The 14883-nt window shown below is 49.5% G+C and overlaps 1 protein-coding gene across 1 annotated transcript in view; it reads left to right on the forward strand.

Annotated features, from left to right (window-relative positions):
- The window catches only part of PLXNA4 (plexin A4), a 425241-nt gene that overhangs the window by 317504 nt on the left and 92854 nt on the right, over positions 1 to 14883 (forward strand). The window contains exon 5 of the mRNA XM_055307457.1: positions 3778 to 3878. Within this exon, the coding sequence (XP_055163432.1) occupies positions 3778 to 3878 (101 nt within the window). The remainder of the gene's footprint in view (positions 1 to 3777; positions 3879 to 14883) is intronic.

Genomic DNA, 14883 nt, shown 5'->3' on the forward strand with positions numbered 1-14883 from the left:
TCTGGAGGTTTGGGGGAAAGGGATCACAGTGCCATGGTTGCTCAGAAGCTACCTGGGCATCTGCGCAGCTTACTAGCAAACTATGGATGGTACCCAGAGCTGTTAGGGCAGACAATTGTACCAAGATAAGTGATGGAGTCAGTCTGGTTTCTGGGAGTGGCTTAAAATGTCAGAAAAATTTCTTATGCTTTCCAAGATTATCCATGGGTGGGGGAGTGAGGCAAAGCAGTGCTATAGATTGGGAGATGTAGAGTCCCAGAGGGATTGGCCATTCTGGGGAATACTGCCTGAAAATGGGACTTCAAGAAAGTCCTAAAGAGATAAGGGGGGTGGCACTTGCCTCTCAGTTAATGGTAACCTTTTTACTTGGTCTGTCAGAGTCCTGTGGGCTCCTCAGTTTTAGCATCCACCCTTTAAAAAGAATGGGGGAAAAAAAACTAGATCAAGCTCAGAAGAGTAATAATAAAAAAAAATGACTGCACGTATATAGAAAGATGCTATAAGAAAAGGTTGAGGGAAAGCTGGGTCTCATAATAACTGCCTAGGAAGGACTTCTGCTCCTGTCCCACAGGGATCCATCTAGATGAAAAAACAGAGAAAAAGACAGGCCTGTTAGAGTACCTGGTAAAAGCGCTGAATAAATCCAGGAAGCTGGGCTACCCCAGAGTTTCATCTCAGAGATGAAGCAATGACTGGTTTTAGGGGCAGACATCGCAGTTCAAGGAGGAAACGGTATGATCAAGGTGCTAAAGAAGAAAAGTTCCTCCCGGCCTGTTACACTCCTGGTGGAGTTCCGTGGGGCGGGCAGGCTGCCGGAGCAGGATCCTGTGATGTGGCGGAGAGGTAACGTGCCCGTGCGACGATGAACGGCAAAGATGACAGTAATAACCGTTGCTTGCAATGTGCTCGTGCGTTTCCAAAGCAGCTTCACACGTACCAGATCACCTGTGCTGTGGGGAGCTCCGTGAACGGGGGCGGGCAGGGGGATTTTGTCCCTGTGTTTAAAGTCGAGGGAAAATGAGACTCAGAACATCATCGCTGGTAAACATGGTAAACGATGGAGCCAGGATTGGAACCCAGCTCTGCGGGGTCCAGTACTCTTATACTCCTTCCAACCAAACTAAAATCACACTCACTTAAAATCGGGAGAGGAAAGATTTTTATGATTCTGGGTATTGGCACTGTTTAATCACCAGTTGCAAGATATTTTTAGAAATCTGAATGCAAAGCCTTTTGAACATCAGGTTCGCCAAGCAGCGGGCACACCCCAGAGCCCCATGGCACATCCATCCAAGACACATTATAGAACATGTCAATGGGAGAAACTGGGACTGGGAGGATATTAATTAAGTTTAGACCAAGAAAATGCTTTTGATTGAACAAGCCATGATTTTCTCCTCAAGCTCGTGCAAAATATGGAGTGCTAGACAAGCAGCTGGAACATATGAAAACATTATTATGTACTTGTGTTACCGACTTCCACCATCTATGGTCCCTTTTATTACTTTTTCTCCCCTCTAGGCATCATGTTTTCAAAGATTTTTGCCTGCTAAATAAACTGCATTTATTAAGTAATAATATATTTCCTATTTTTAATATGGGACATACATCACCAAGTATGCATATAAGAAAGAAAACAGCCACCATCCAATTTCCATTAGGCTTTTGGAAATATTGAAAATAGCTTGTGGACCTTATTACCCCTCACGAATTCCTGGGAGCCCAGGTATTTTGGGCTGGGAACCAGGGTTTATATACTTACATGACCAGCATAGCATGTCTGTGCCCACTTAGGGGGTAGGAAGAGAAATTAAAGAGGCAGTAGGAATAGGGTAAGTTCCTGGCTGTGCATAGAGCCAGCAGGGTAATTTGTACACAACGGATTGTCAGAATTAATTGCAAAAATGGGAAAGTCACATGTAGGCAGAGCTGAGGCATAGCCCATGCAGATTAGATTACAAGAGCAGTATTAACAGGAAACATGAAATCCCACAAGTGCAAAAAGACATCCAAGAATGTGGAGAGAGGGTCACAGAGGCCAAGGACAAAACTCTAAGATGGGAGCGAGAGGCCAACAGGTAGCTGGGAAGAAGGAACATTGCAGCGTAGTCATTAAGAAGGCTCCGTGTGCACTTGAGGAAACAAAACCCAAACCAAAAGATATGTAAAGGGAATAAGAAAATGAAGGTAGAAAGGGAAAAGAGATCATATGGGGTTTAGAATTAATTATTAATTAATTCCAAAAGATGGTTTCGAGACTAATTGAGCAGACCCTGGTGCCAGTTCGCCTGTGCATGAGTTACAAATAGCCCCTGCCAAGTGTACATAATTTTTCAGAGGCAGATGCCCCCTGCAGCAGCAGGAGGGGTGGGGGTACGTGGGAGGGTGGCGGGGACACAGCCTGTGCATTTGCTCAGGAAGCACAGAGGCTCAGCCAGGTCGGTGTGATCTGTGCTTCTCGGCGCCTGTTGTCTGACGACAAAAAATTAAAAAGGACGGCCACATCAAATTCTCTTAGTGCAAGCTGAAAGATTAGGTAAGAAGTCTTCTGCTGAGATAAAACAGTGTCCCAAATAGAAAAAGGATGATTCAAAAAACAACAACAAAAAAAAACTTTTCATAAAGATGAAACTGGCGAAATAGACAATAAAGACCAAGGCTATTGAAAGAAAATTAAAATTCCATTTGATCCTGGGTATCGTGATTAAGTATCTCTTATGTACTGGGCCCTGAGAAGTCATGTAAAAAGACATCCGGGCACGAAGCTATGTTGGGGAACAAAGAAATGCAAAAGATCTTGCAGAGCATGCAGGCGATGGAAGCACTTGGGCTAAGCAGAAATGTCACATGGAACATTTTACATGAACAAGCGGCTGGCGAAAGCGAGTACAGGGCTTTGGGGTGGGAGAGGGAGCCTCTAGTCATGAAAAGGGTGTGGGCAGGAGGAGAAGTAGCTAGCAACAGCTGTTCTAGGAAAGCACCAGAGTGAAAAACCTTGAGAGCCATTTGGCCAACAGCATGAGAAAGAGAGCGGGTAGGTTAACAGCTACCAAATGAGTTCAAAAGTGTGGAGAATGAGAAAGAGAAGGGTCTTGGACTTGGCTTACTTACATGCTCTCGGGAACCACACAGATCATACCAATGAAACAAAAAAGAGTAAAAGAGATGAACCCAGAAGAAGACAGTACACCTTATAGAGAAAGAAAAGAAATAAAAAGAAGAAAGAAAGAAAAAGAAAGAAAGAAAAAAAGAAAGAAAAAAGAAAGAAAGAAAGAAAGAAAGAAAGAGAAAGAAAGAAAGAAAGAGAAAGAAAGAAAGAAAGAAAGAAAGAAAGAAAGAAAGAAAGAAAGAGAGGAAGAAAGAAAGAGAGGAAGGAGAGGAAAACAAGAATGGAGAAAATAAATATTTGGGTTCATTCCATTTTTATGAAGTAAGCAGGTGATGGATTGGATGTTTGTAGAGTATTGGGGGGTTGTGATGGTGGGAAAGCGTCAACGCACACTGTATAAATATCTTCTATAACAATTTAATATGAGCTGTAAGGAGGTTATACAGGGAGACTGCTAAGAAGGTAACAGGTGGTGTCTCCCCCGGATGCTCAGGTGGCCACCTGCTCCAATATGATCCCTCAAGGTCTCTTCCAGCCTGGAGCTCTGGGCCTCTTCACGTTCCTACACTGATTCAGGTGATTTATCTGACGGAATAGCATCTCTTCCTGGGGAACTACAGGGTGTTGTGCAAAATCCTGATCACCCCTCTCTTGTCTTTCTGTCCCAGCTCACCAGAGTCCCTGTGGAGTCCTGCGGTCAGTATCGGAGCTGCAGCGAGTGCCTGGGCTCGGGCGATCCCCACTGCGGCTGGTGTGTGCTCCACAACACGTGAGTACTGCTGGGTAGCTTCCTCCTGCCTCGCACTTCCTCCCTAATTCCCTCCTCTGTCACCACTTTCCTTCCCTCTGATCTCTCTTCTCTCCCTGCCTTTTCTTATGCTTCCTTCTTTGTACGAGTTGCCAATCTTATCCCCTTCTTTGGTTCCGAGTTCACGTTAAATTGCCAGATTCCCATAAGAGATATGTGGAAATGTCAGCCTGGGAATGATGATGAATTGGGACTTGGAATCACATGGGTAATTACACCCTGGAGGGCAGGAGGGAGATTATCCCAAACATTCCTGACTCTGACTTGGCTGAAGAGTAAGGCACTAGGACTGAACACCAGGAAAAGGCACTGGCCTTTGTTGTCAAGTCTCACGTGGACCACTAGATCATGTGCGAGATGTGGACTCTCCATTTAGTGATATGACATCCACATAAGACCTTCTTCAATATCTCCCCAGAATCTTCTGGTATTTGAGGTGTACATTTCGAGCGTGCAGTCCCCAAGGACCCCCCTCTGGCTGTCAGAGGACCCTGCGCCTGGGCTCAGTAGATCCAAAGTCCCTGTCTCAAGGGCTGGGCAATCTCCCTCTGCACCTCTCTGCGCGGGTTCCACTGTATTCTAGAGAAGAGGGAAGAAGCAAATGGCATACGGTGGAGATAAATCAGAGAAGTGACCTGAGGGCTGCGGTGCAGGGTACAGACAACCCACCTAGACATGTGCTCTTCGTTGGGGATCCAAAGACCCTTGGCATTGCTGACTGGAGAAGCCAACAATAGCTGGGCCCCACGCAGAGGGAATTTGCTGCCAGTTAAACTATTGTTGCTAGAACCCAAGGCTTCTGGTCAACACTTGAAACTGAGATGCTTCCAGTCAGACACCATGTTGCACATTAGGGAGAAGGCTTTCTTTAGTCTCCCTGCTAAGAGCCTGAACTGGATGTGACCAAGGACATCTTCCAGTCATTCTCAAGTTTGAGAAGGTGGGGGCAGGACCTTGCCCCCATACCAGGGATGCTTCTGAAAGTGAGAAATGTCCTCTTAAATTCTAGTGCATCCTCTCCCAAGGGCACAGTCACCCTCCCGTCCCTGGGGACAAGCTCATGCATCATGAGTCCTTGAGCTCTTTGAAATCCCTCAGGTGTGTTATGGTGGGAAAAATTGAGACCCGTTGACTCACATAAGGGAGGATGACTGGAAACTAGGGGGATGGGAATGTATGCGAACATCTGTATGGTGACATGGAGCAGTAGAGCCCAAGAGCAGCCAGCCTCACAGCATGGGAGAGACTGGGTTCAGAATTCAAAGCAGCTCTGATGGGTGCAGAGGAGTTGCCTGGGTGGTACTTTGAAAGGTAGAAGGGAAGTCATTTCCTTTTTCCTCTTCCCCTGGGGCCTCTCAGGAAGGGGCCATGCTCCAGACCCCTTGCTTCCTCGGGGGCCTAGGCCAGCTGGCTTTTGCCTTAGCCAAGGGTAGCTCAGCAGATCCTGGCGTGGGGTACCCACACTTAGTGTCCGTCAAGGGCAATCAGGAAAGCTGGCCCCTCTCGGACATATCATGTCTGTGGCACCCAGAGACAGGTCTCCATGCCAGCCTTGGTCCTGCCTGGTGACACTGACCCACATGGCACTAAACCCTGTGTGGAGGAAGGACCCCCTAGGCTCTGCAAAGGAAGCAGGTGAGCTGTGAGTAACCCTACATCCTGTCCCTAGAGCTGAGTTAAACAGAAAAAAGGAAGGGGGGACCCAGAATTATTTCCTGTGTGGCCTCAGTTTCTCCTTCAGTAACATGATACCTGCCTCCTATCAAGTGGACTGGGACATAATACCTGAAAATAGGGGTGGATTGGGGCCAAAGAGAAGTCTAGGTAGCTGGTGAAGGAGCCCATCAGCCTGCAGTGAGAAGCCAGCACTCTGCCTCAGTGTGGCCTAAAGAAAACAACCAGGGGCACCCACTTCGGGCATCTCCCACCAAGTCCAAATTTTACATGGCCCAGCTGTAAATCTGGGGCAGCCCAATTCATCTGTGAATTGGAGACAGTGATGCCTGTCTTGCTGCCTCGTCGCGTTGTCAGAGAATGAAATCAGGAATCACCACACAGTCGGGGAAGGACCAAGAGCTCCTGGGTGTGGGTGCCCTCCTCTCTTGACTTTGGTCACCCCCACCAATTGTCTAGATGGCTCTGTTGAAGCTGCAACCTTCATCCTTCCCTTCCCGCGGGATCCCAGCCTCAAACTGCCTTCCTCTGGGTGGTAGATGCTCCTGCTGGAGTCTCCTCACCTCTGTTAACCTGGCATCACATCTCACGTTGGCGTTTGCCTGTCTTCTTCGCGCGTGTCATGTTGGTACAGCCCTTATCGAGTTGCTCAGCACTGAGCTACTGCTGCTGGCAGCTCTTCCTTCCCCAAGATGCCACAGCGGGAACAGGCGTGGGAGAGCCGCGAGGGACCTAGCAGGATGGCTGGGATGGAAATCACTGGAATCTACTTCTCACTCTTTGTAAATGTGCTATGGGGTTTGGACAAGTACAGGCAATTCCCACTACTCAAGGTCACTCTGTTCCGTAAGTCACCACAAACACCGAATCTGAGAATACAGAACCACCACTCCTAGGATGGTTCCAGGGTGGCTTCCTACGAGCCTCTGGTCATAGCATGTCTGTCAACAACTTAATACATAGCTGTGTCTTACGTGTGTCTCTGTTTAAAGACACCTTATTTAATATAAATTGGTTTCTTTTTAAACATTGAACTCAAGGCCAACAGCACTAGAACTCGTGCCTGAACAAAGTTGACCTAGCACATGTATTTTCTCCGTAAGGCACAACATATTCTTCTCATGCTTAAGAACACTAGACAGCACTTCAGCACAATACCTGGGGGGCATTTTAAACAGTGTCATCACCAACAAAATGCATGAAAATGCAAAAAACAAGGCACTCAATAGGCCATGGAAAGGACCTTTGTTTAAAGTGTGAACTGAAACAAGAAAGCAGAGTATCCTCAACCTCGTTCAACCTCTGATAGGGATGTGTGGATGTGGCCACTCACATCTTTCTCCACTCTGCTCATGTCCAGAAATGACCACAAAAGGGCCATAAGTATCCAGTTGGGGATTCCATTTTATTTTTTTTAAGATTTTATTTATTTATTCATGAGAGACCCAGAGAGAGAGGCAGAGACACAGGCAGAGGGAGAAGCAGGCTCCCTGTGGGCAGCTGGATGTGAGACTCAATCCCAGGACCCCAGGATCACACTCTGAGCTGAAGGCAGACGCTCAACCACTGAGCCACCAGGTGCCCCTCCAGTTGGGGATTTTAAATAAATGTTAGCAAGTACGGTGAATTTGCAAATATGGAATCCACAACTTAGGAGGATCGTAACTCTGTATATCAGAAACTTGGCATCTTCGTTTATAAAGAGGAAACAGAGGAAACACAATACCTCTCTGTGCCAGTGGCAAGTGGATAAAATCAGATGATAAATAATGTTGTAAAAATCCAAGGCACACCCCCTGGCCAAGGTGGTGGTTTCTGAAAGTTTGAGCCTCCTGGTGCTGGGGTCTATGCAAATGTGTCTGATAAATCTCACCCCCCACCCCCCGCCGGGGGAGGATATAGCTCCTGAGCACCCTATGTCGAGACTTCCTGCCCACCCTGATGTTGCTTCCCAGAGTTAAGGACTAAGTAGAATCATTGGCCCCCATGGCTAAATGAAGAAGAGAAGGTCCCTGGATCTTCTAAGATGCTGTAAATCAGAATATAATGCTTAATATAGAGAAAGTGAGATAAGCAGGTCTTAAGTGTACACTTTGAACAATTTGGAAGGCCCAGGTAATCCACACTCCCACCAATATCTACAAAATATCTGGGACTCCAGGCTGGCTCAGTCAGTTAAGCAGCTGACTCTTGATTTCGGCTCAGATCGTGATCTCAGGGTCATGGGATCAAGCCCCACATCACATAGCATCAGGCTCCATGCTCAGGTAGGAGCCTGCTTCTCTCTTTCTCTCTCCCTCTCACCACCTCCCCCGCCCCGCCCCCACTGCTCGCGTGCTCACTTTCTCTCTCCCTCTCTAAAATAAATAAATAAAATATTTAATATAAAAAGATATACAAAACATCCTTCATCCAGAAGGTTCTCTCATGTTCCTTCCCATTCTTTCCGGTGGGCCTTTCTTCCCTAGTCACTTAAGTTCAGGTCAAAGCCAGACACCGCTTTTTCTAATACACTCTCCATTTTATTTTATTTTACTTAATTTTATTTTTCTATTCTATTCTATTCTATTCTATTCTATTCTATTCTATTCTAATTTTCTCCCTTTCATTTTAAATAGTTGCCAGCCAGACGTTGATGGTTGGGAGAGATGCATGAGGACATGGCTAGAAAAGGCTGAGACAGGCATAGGTAGTGCAGAAGGTGGAGGAGGACCAGAGGGAACCTACAGATACTACCCCTGGGGGCACCTCTGTTTGCTGAGAATGGAGCATGGTGGAAAATGCAGGGGCTTTATTGCATGTGGGTGTGCTGTGCCCCCATACGTCTTATCTGTACACCTTGTCACACTGGCCTTGCTCCCTCAGTGCCAGGCGCTGGGCGAAGCTCAGGAGATACAAGGGGACTGCATCAGCCCTGAAGCTTCCTGAGAACCAGGACCCTCATACGGGGAGGGGGCAGGGAGCAGGGGTTGCAGACTGTGCCAGAATCGGCACATTTGGTAAGTCCCCATTATGGGCAAACACCTGTGCTAAGTGCTGCGAGCCTGACCCTCAGGAAAACCAGGGCAGGAGAGCAGCAGGACGAGGGCTCCTTTGAGTGTTAAGGTATGTCCTTTTTCTGTCACTTTTGCCAACTTTTCCATGGTTCTAGGGAGTAGGAGGCTGAGAGCTTTGTGGGAAGAGGCCAGCAGAGGCTCTGTGCGTGTGTGAGACAGAGAGAGGGAGGGAGAGAGTGAGAGAAACAGGGGGAGACAGGCGGAGGAGCAGGAGAGAGAGCGAGTGCATAGTTTAAGAGCAGGGCCCCTTCGAACAGGTGGCTCAGGTAGCTGAAAGGGTCCTTTCTACCAGCAAGGGACAGGTGGGGTGCAGACTGAACAGGCTTAAGAAATGCTCGTGTAATTGAAGCGTCCCTCCTGTTGTCTCAAGGGACGGGCCTGCCAGCCCAGTCACACAGAGCATCACCCCATTGTCCCCTCGTGCGGTCCTTGACCCAGCCTGCGGGCTTGCTTGTTTCCAGTGGCAACAATGATTCCAACAGGCTGGGTTTTTATTTGCGCCTGAATCTTGAGCCCATGTTCCCCGGGGCATTCACCTTGGGTCTGAGCCTACCTGTTCTGACAGCCCACCTTTGCCTGTCCTGGGCCTGGAACATGCCCTCCAACCAGCATGCTTGGCACGTCCCAAGGCCCCTCTCCATCTTCCCACCACCAGGCCCAGGCCAAGAAGCCCATCTCCGTCTCAGCAGGTAACAGGATCCCACGGCAGGCCCAGCCACATCGATTGGCCCCTGACGTTACCTTTCTGAAGAAGACCGGTCAGCGTCACTTCCAGGAGGCTCATGTAACCCAAGACATCAACAGGGGAAAGATAAGATCAGCTTTTATAAAGTCTCCCCCTTGCCCCATGGTGACCCCTCCTCCTTACAGATTTCTTCTGTTGGGAGAATGCCCACCCCTGGGTGCTTGGCACAGGATACTGTGCAGTATCCACCCCTTTTCTCTTTTGTATGGTTTCTGCCAAGATGTAGAGAGTGAAGGGAGAGGAGAGGGAGAGACTGCTATCCAGAGCGGAAGGGGGAGGTTGCAGCTAGGAAGCTGTCTGTGCACCGAGCCAGCCTGGGCTCAGTTTCCTCAGCTGAGAGTGGCAATGGAAAAGCCACCCTGCCGCCACACTTGAAGAGGAAGGGAAAGACGCGCATGAAGCACCTTCACGGTCCCCGGAGGTCACCCTGATGGCAGTGACTGTAGGAGCCGAGGCCTTGGGCCAGACCCCAGGGCCTCCTCCTCCTGGCCTCTCCCTGTCCCCCCTTCCAGGACTGGCAGGCTGTGGCTGGGCAGCTGGAAGCACCCACTGCTGGGAAGTCTCCCTGCCTCGGGCGACTCCAACCAACCGCACCACGGGGGCAGCGTGCCTTAGTCGGCCCTGGCCCCTGGGAAGGTGCAAAGTCTGTCCCATAGCCACGGCTGAGCGTCCCCTTAATGAAGCACGAACAGATTCCAAAAATGCAAGTCCTTCCTTGCTGCTTCTTAGCCTCTCCCATAGCCTGGTTCTATTTTATTTTTAAGCTGTGTCGAAGGACTGCTTACTACCAACCTGCCAAGGCAGTGATCTCTCCGAGGGCCGTTTGCAGAATGCCCACACACTCCTGGGGAATTGGTAAAATCCCTTCTGCCCAGCAAACTTTGCAGTCTACACTCTGGTCTTCCCTGAGTCTTTGCCAAGAAGTTATCAGCCCCCGGTCCCGAGGGATGAATCCCAGACTGGATACTGGTGCAGTCGAGTTTTTCCATCTGTGGCTCAGCTGATAGACAGCATGGGTTAAGGAAGCTTGTTTTCCCCTCTTAACTCCTGCCTCCCCCTCCTTCCCACACGCATGTGTAGAGCACATGCTTTTAGGACTGAAGGATATTAAGTCAACACTGTCATCAGCTCATAGGAATTAGGAAAGCCTGGGGTCCATGTGAGCGCTGTCTCTCTCTCCATCTCCTGCCCTCTGTCCTTCCTCCTCCCTCCAATCCTGCTCTTCTCTCCACCTCCTCTTTCCTAGCCTTTCCTCAACCCTTAACAGAAATAAGAGGTCTGAACAGTGCTACCTACTGGCAGAGAGAGGAGAGAAGCAGTCCCCACTTCCCCTTCCCTTGGGCAACTGCTAAATGTAATTCTCTTCTCAGCAACAGGGAAACCCCCACCCCTACCCCCACCCCAGGTCCCTTTTACCACCACCTGAGGTTGGTGTTCGGGATATCATCTGTTTGAGGAGGGGGCCAAAGGAAGGCAAGGCGAGAGTCCCACCTGGTACCCCCTGGGAGTCAGGCTGTGGGCCTGACGTGATGGTAGTGAGCTAGGCCCACGTGGTTGCCGTGCAAGCCAAGCCCTCAGAGGTTCTCAGGTCTCCTCCGGACTCCTGCTCCTGCTGCTTCTATTCAGTCCTATTCTGCCCTCCCTTCTGCTTCAGCAGCTGGGACCCATGAGGGAAGCCCATATCTGCTGCTCAGGTTGGCTTTGGAGCTTTAGAGATGACAAAGGGCCATTTCACTAGCTGGTGGCCAAAGGGAAACTATAGCGGAGTCAGTGGTTTACATTTGGTTTATCCAGGAACAGCCTCAGTACTTAGGTGGAGACTGTGGTGTCAGTCACTGGGTCTAGAATCACGACGCTGTGGGGCACGGCTGGTCCACGCTCTTCATGTAAGAAACTTCTTGCACACACATCTGCCTAGAAGGGTTCCCTTCACCCTCTAGCTCACCCTCCTCCAGGCTGCACAGCTGTGCCTGCCCATTTCCCTGGGCTTTCCTGAAGAGGGCAAGGCTAACAGGATGGGCAAACCCAGTCTCTTCCCTCACCAGGGTTCCCAGATGGGGACACAGTGACCAACCAACGAACCCCGTTAGAATAAGCCATTTGGGGAACCCTACCCCCACTTCCAATTTTTTCCAATCTCCTAGTGTTCTAACCACAGCTCCCCACAATGGTGCCCCTCAGCCCAGGCCATGGCCAACGTGAGACATTAAGGATGGGCGAGAAGGAGGGTCAGCAGTGGGGAGAAGTCAGGACATGTGCTGGTATCCAAGGCTGGGGGACCCTGCTGGAGGGCCCAGGAAGGACCAGCATGCCCCACCCCACCTCCAGCCTGGAGGCTCACCCAGACCCCACTGAGAGCCCCAGTTCCAAATTGAAATTTGCTCACCCAGTTGGCAGCCCTAGACATTAATATTTCTATCACTGTCCTTAGGAATTAATTTCTAAAGAAATTAATCACCACCTCTTCCCTCTCCCTCACCCTCTTCCTTTCTCCGTTCCTCTCTTTTCCAATTTTCCACTTGGCTGGGAATTCTCCAGCAGCGAAAGTTCAGGCTTAGGGGAGGGCGGAGGTGGCTGCTTCATTAGAGAGGATAATCTCATTGGAACCACTGGCTTGAATAATAACCCCTCCAGGGGCCAGGCCTCTGTCCCCATGGCCTTTCGACACCTCTGAACTGGGGATGGAGGGCCCAGCTGCAGAGCAAGAGGGATGAGGAAGGGTTGTAGAGAAGGTGAGCAGGGCCGGACTCCAGTTCTGGGGGCCCGAGCTTGTCTGCACAGGGTCTACCTCCTGCTGGCCACCCGCAGGCCTGCATTGTTGGGGGGCCGTGAGGGTGCTGTTTGGGCCACTGCCTGAAGACTCTGTCACCTGATGTGCACTTTTTGAGACCTGCCTGGCAAATGGATGAAGCAGGACCTTCCTCAATTTCCCACAGTGGAGTTAAAGGAAATGCTATAGGAAGGACCCAGGGCCCTGTTGAAGGAAACATCTAAGCCACCACCTGCGCTGCCCCCAAAAGTCATTGCATGAGTCCTTTGCACACTTGCCAGCTCTTGCCTGGGCTAATGAGAAATCACAGCCCTAGAAGAGTAGGAGGTCATTACCCTGGCAGACCCTGTAAGAACTCAGAAGGGATCCATCCTTCCCCCTCCATTATCCTATCACATCTAAGGTCAGTTGCCTGTGCTTTTGGACATTTGCAGCCTCCACCCTCATGGGCCCTGAGGGATAGTAGAAATGTCAAAACATCCCTGACACTGACCTTAAACTTGACTTTCCACTAAGAGAGCTGAGTAGTCAATACCCTTTGACAGCTAGTAAGAAAGCAGAGCTCCAAGCAAGCCAGACCACTCTTCCCCTCTTTCCTCCGTCCTGGCCTCTGGGGCTCCCCATCCCTCATTAGGAAGAAAATTGCTAGAGCCATCTCTGTCTTTTTGTCTCTGATTTGCCCCGTGGGCCAGTCTGAAAAAATCTGTGCTTTTGTGCCAGCTATATTTTGGAAGGCTTGCATGAGGAAGGCAGAGCAGGGGTGGGATCCTAATACTGGTGGGCATTCATGGAGGGCTTATCTCCTATGAGCTATGCCCTGCTCTAAATACTTTACTTGCATAACCTCACTTAATTCTCCCATAATAACCCTATTTGGTAAATTCTATTCTGTCCCCATTCTGCAGAAGAGAAAATGGAGGCACCAAGAGGTTAAGTAATTTGCCCAAGATTACACAGTTAGGTGAGATGGTTAAAATTGTAAGCTACGGTGGCTTCCTTGGTAAGACTTAAATCTGGGGGGAAGGGGATGACAAGTATTTGGTTTGGGGGCTCTCAAATTTGGGGAGCCATGGAAGGATGCAGTCACATGAACTTTGGAAGCAGCAATCCATGCAGGTAGAACTTGTCTTGAGATCCCACAGCTGAGTACCTTTGTACATCTGCAAGAGAGGGTGGAGTCCTCTCTTCTTCGTCTGTTATCTCTAGTTAGCAACTCCAGGTGATGCTTGGCCCTGACACAGGTTCATTTTTCTCTCTTCATAATTTAATCAAAGGCATCTTTCAGACCTACTGATTGCTCTTGGAAATAAGGACTTCAAAGTTGGGGAGTCAGTGAATAATTTAAGCCTGTACCAGCTCTCTGGGTCTGTTGTTAATGGGAGTAATAACCCTATTAATAGCGATGTCAGTGCAGACACCCTAGAAAAGTCCATAACATTAGCTTAATGGCTGGAGGTAATGAAGTCCTCACAGACGAGCTAGCCTGGTAAATTAACTTCCAAGACTTTTAGGCAGATGCCCTTGTTGGCATGGTCTGCTAAAGCAGCCAGGGAGTGCCAGGGAGGTGACCAATCCATGTCTGACCCTTCACTCTCGGGATTCCTAGAAGGATCCTGGAGAATTCACAAATTGAAATCATATCCAAAGCACATCCTAGTGGCAGGCAAAAGTAGCCATTTGCCTAGAGACAAAGCTTGAAGGGAAATTTTGAAATCGTCTCAAGCAACAGAAAGAGAACATCAAGATGGTGGAGAAATGGCTTTAGAGTCCATCCCTCACATCTCGGTCTTGAAGATTCGGAAGGATGGTCTTGACACCACGGTGGTCAAGAGCAGAGGCTCCAGAATTCATCTGTGTTCAAATACTGGTTCTCCCTGATTGGCTGGTGACCTTGAGCTGGTTATTTATCCACCCTTCTTGCAGTTTCCTGGTCTACAGAATGGGTTTTTCAATGGTACCTGCCTCGTGACATTGTTGAGAGACTGTGACATAAACCATAAGCCTCTAACTGAGGTGCTTAGAAGCGCTCGGTGACTAGCAGCCACGATGGGATTACTCAGAATTATGTTCTACTTTCTTGTTCCACATCCAACTTACTCTGTAGCCACCATTTTTGTCCCTGTATCTCCTCTTCTTCCTTTAGTCCACACTTTCGGTGACTTCTGACCCCTCCGCCACCTCTCCACCATTAGGCTGTCCTTCTCACCAAAGCCAAAGATGCCTTCTTTCCCTGCGGTGTTCTCTGTGTTGAGTCACCCCAAGAGTGGCCCGGGGTGTCCTGGAGCCTCTCTTCCCTCATCCTCAGCCCCACCTTTCAGCGGTCTTCTCCCTCCCCAGTATCCCCCCACCCCCTCACCCCCCCACCCCCCGCCCTGTGCGGCCTCCACAAGACCTCCCTGGCTGTTCTGATTCCTGCTAAACCCCTTGCCTGGTACCCCTGCCTGTCCTGCGTCAGCTCCTGACATCCTCCTTCCTCTAAACTCTTAACCAAAACAGATCAGCCCCTGAGGAATGACCTCCCTCCCATCCCAGCTCCTCCAAGCCTGTCCCTCTGAGAACCCTGCTCCCCCTTACCCCACAATAGAATCAGGAGACCACAGTTTCCAAATGGCGGCAGCTCAGCGAAGGTCCCTGTGCCCGTGGCTTATCCGACTTGGATCAAAACACTGCTCCCTGAAGCTCAGATAGGTGTGGGCAGTGAACTCTCAGTGGAAGGCAGAA

This window comes from Nyctereutes procyonoides, unplaced genomic scaffold (genome assembly GCF_905146905.1).
Source record: "Nyctereutes procyonoides isolate TBG_1078 unplaced genomic scaffold, NYPRO_anot_genome, whole genome shotgun sequence".
In the NCBI taxonomy this organism is placed as follows: Eukaryota; Metazoa; Chordata; class Mammalia; order Carnivora; family Canidae; genus Nyctereutes; species Nyctereutes procyonoides.